This window comes from Gastrolobium bilobum, unplaced genomic scaffold (assembly GCF_033153095.1).
Source record: "Gastrolobium bilobum isolate Gb01-03AN ecotype WA unplaced genomic scaffold, APGP_CSIRO_Gbil_v1 utg4343, whole genome shotgun sequence".
NCBI lineage: Eukaryota > Viridiplantae > Streptophyta > Magnoliopsida > Fabales > Fabaceae > Gastrolobium > Gastrolobium bilobum.
Window position 1 is genome coordinate 34,055 of NW_026899174.1, and position 2,495 is coordinate 36,549.

General features: G+C 31.9%; 1 protein-coding gene across 1 annotated transcript; it reads left to right on the forward strand.

The window, feature by feature from the left end:
• The first annotated feature begins 994 nt into the window (after positions 1 to 994).
• Positions 995 to 2,098, forward strand: LOC133287975 (F-box/kelch-repeat protein At3g06240-like). The gene has a single exon (XM_061485676.1). It carries the CDS (start codon positions 995 to 997, stop codon positions 2,096 to 2,098), a length of 1,104 nt encoding a protein of 367 aa, XP_061341660.1.
• Positions 2,099 to 2,495: the final 397 nt, after the last annotated feature.

The following is a 2,495-nucleotide window of genomic DNA, read 5'->3' on the forward strand; positions in this document are numbered from 1 at the left end:
TTAGTGTGAATTTTGTAAGACTTTTTAGAGTCAATAATGATTAGTGTGAATTTTGTAAGACTTTTTAGTGTCAATAATAATTAGTGTGTCTCTCTCACAATTTCACCGTCAGATTTCTTATCTCACAATCTACCCTGACCTTTTGTCACAGCGAGTTATGTTCTTTTTTGACACTTATATATTTTTCTGGTTTGACATTTCTCCTTATTCTATTCTTTTTCATATATTTAATGGTTATCTAAATATCAATATTAATATATAATAAATAAAATTGATTTTATTTTGTAATTAAATCAATTAATTTCAGTATTTACATTTATATTATATGATATTATGATTTATGTAATATAATTTATATACTATGAGTATTTTTATTTCATTATATGATTTTATAATTTCGATTATAAAATTTTGAAATACATGTCCCCCCCCCCCCCCCCCCCCCCCCCCCCCCCCCCCCCCCTCACTTAAAAAAAAAAAAAAAAGTAATCCTGAATCTGTGGTTACAAACAATCTAATATTTTAGCCTTTTTCTATTAGACCTAGCCAATCCTCGAATCAATCTGTTTAACCTATCATGTATATTTGGCAAGTAAATTGGATTATAAACCTTGTTTACTAAAAAACAAGTAAATTGGATTATAAACCTTGTTTACTAAAAAACATTGGATTCTAAATGATTATCCATTAACTTCACACAATATATATCCAATATTAAGATAAAATGAATCAACAAAAAAAAAAAATTGAATCTGTTGCAGATAGGGAAAGATTAGCATGTCGGATTTTTTTTTTTATTTTTTTTTTTTTGATAACATATTTTTTATTAATTAAGGATTGACAAATCAGATTTGTTTCTTATTTTATTTTTCAAAATAGATTGAATAGGATTATCCCCTAATCTAAAACCTCCTCAGAGCGTGTGCCTCTGTTGCCTTCTCTTTTCTAACATATCTCATTCTTTCACAGCTTTGACACTGTCAACTGCAAGAGAATGGCAAAAGATTTAGGTGAAGATTTGGAGTCAGAGATATTGGTGAGGCTGCCAGCAAAGTCATTGATGCGATTCAAGTGCGTTCAACGATCATGGAATGCACTCTTTAGAAACCACAGATTCTTGATGAGTCACGTGAACATGCAAATGTCAAAAGAGCGTCTCATGGTTTTTGGACTTGATAGAGAAATGGAATTTGAAAAGATCGTATCACTAACATGCGATGACCCATCACAATCACCTCAGTATCTCAATTGCTCTCCCCTCGACAACAGCTTCAAATTTCACATGTCATACGGTTCTTGCAACGGTGTCTTTTGTGTTGGCATGTGCAACGAAGAAATTTATGATTTATCCGGCGTTTATCAATTAATTTTGTGGAATCCTATCACAAGAGAGTCCAAGCTTATTCCCTTCCCTTCTGAAAAACCTTCCTATAAACTTCATGGCTTCGGTGTTGATCCCAATACCAATGACTTTAAAATTATCAAACCCACCATCAATTTTGAAGGTTCATGTCGTCCTTTAATCGCATATGCGGAGGTTTATAATCTTAGTACCAATTCATGGACCTCTATCCATGTTGTTACTCTCCCTCATGCCGAAAGTGTTAAAACACAATACTATTATAGTTGTGTTCTAGTTAATGGTGTTTATCATTGGTTGATTGCCTATGAAGGTGGCTTTGGTTACATCCTTTGCTTTGACTTCCGCAACAATCAATTTAGCAAACTCACGGCTCCAGTAGATCTTCCAAATGATGAACGTCATATGGACACTGATAAGATTGCTGAGGTTAATGGTTCCCTTGGTTATATTATACAATATCTTGAGCAAGAACGGTTGGAGATTTGGATTATGAATGAACACAAATGGACAAAAACACACAGCGTTGTTTGGCCAACGGATATTTTTATCTTTGGCGTTTGGAAGGATGGGAATCAACTCCTTGGACAAAAGAACATTAACCAAGATAAAGATGAAAAACGGTTGACAATATATAATTTGGATGCTCAGCCTTTTCATCAATTTCAAGTACTCAACCTACATCCTTATTCTCAAATTAATAAGTATGTGGAAAGTATAGTTCCCTTGTCAACTTAGCTTAGCTAGGATATATACTCTGTTATGCATGTCATCAAGATTATTATCATTCAAATACTAGACTGTTTTGTCTTTTTTGTTTTTACTTTTCTCTTTTTCATTACCATCTTTCAATTATTCAATTCATTGAGAAGCTATTAAAAATATATCATCCTGAAAATATTGGTAATAGTTTATCTGATATTTTTATTTGTGTTGGATTCTGCTTATTAGAGATCTGCTCGAGCTGTAGCTAGGTAATAACTAATAAGTCATTCTTTTAATTTGGAACGATTAGAAACATTCTAAAAGGTTCTTTAACTATTTTAATATATAAATATTGAAATGATTGATTTTGCAAAATGACAGTATTACTAGAAGTCTTGACATATTTTAATCCAAGATTTGAATTATTTTA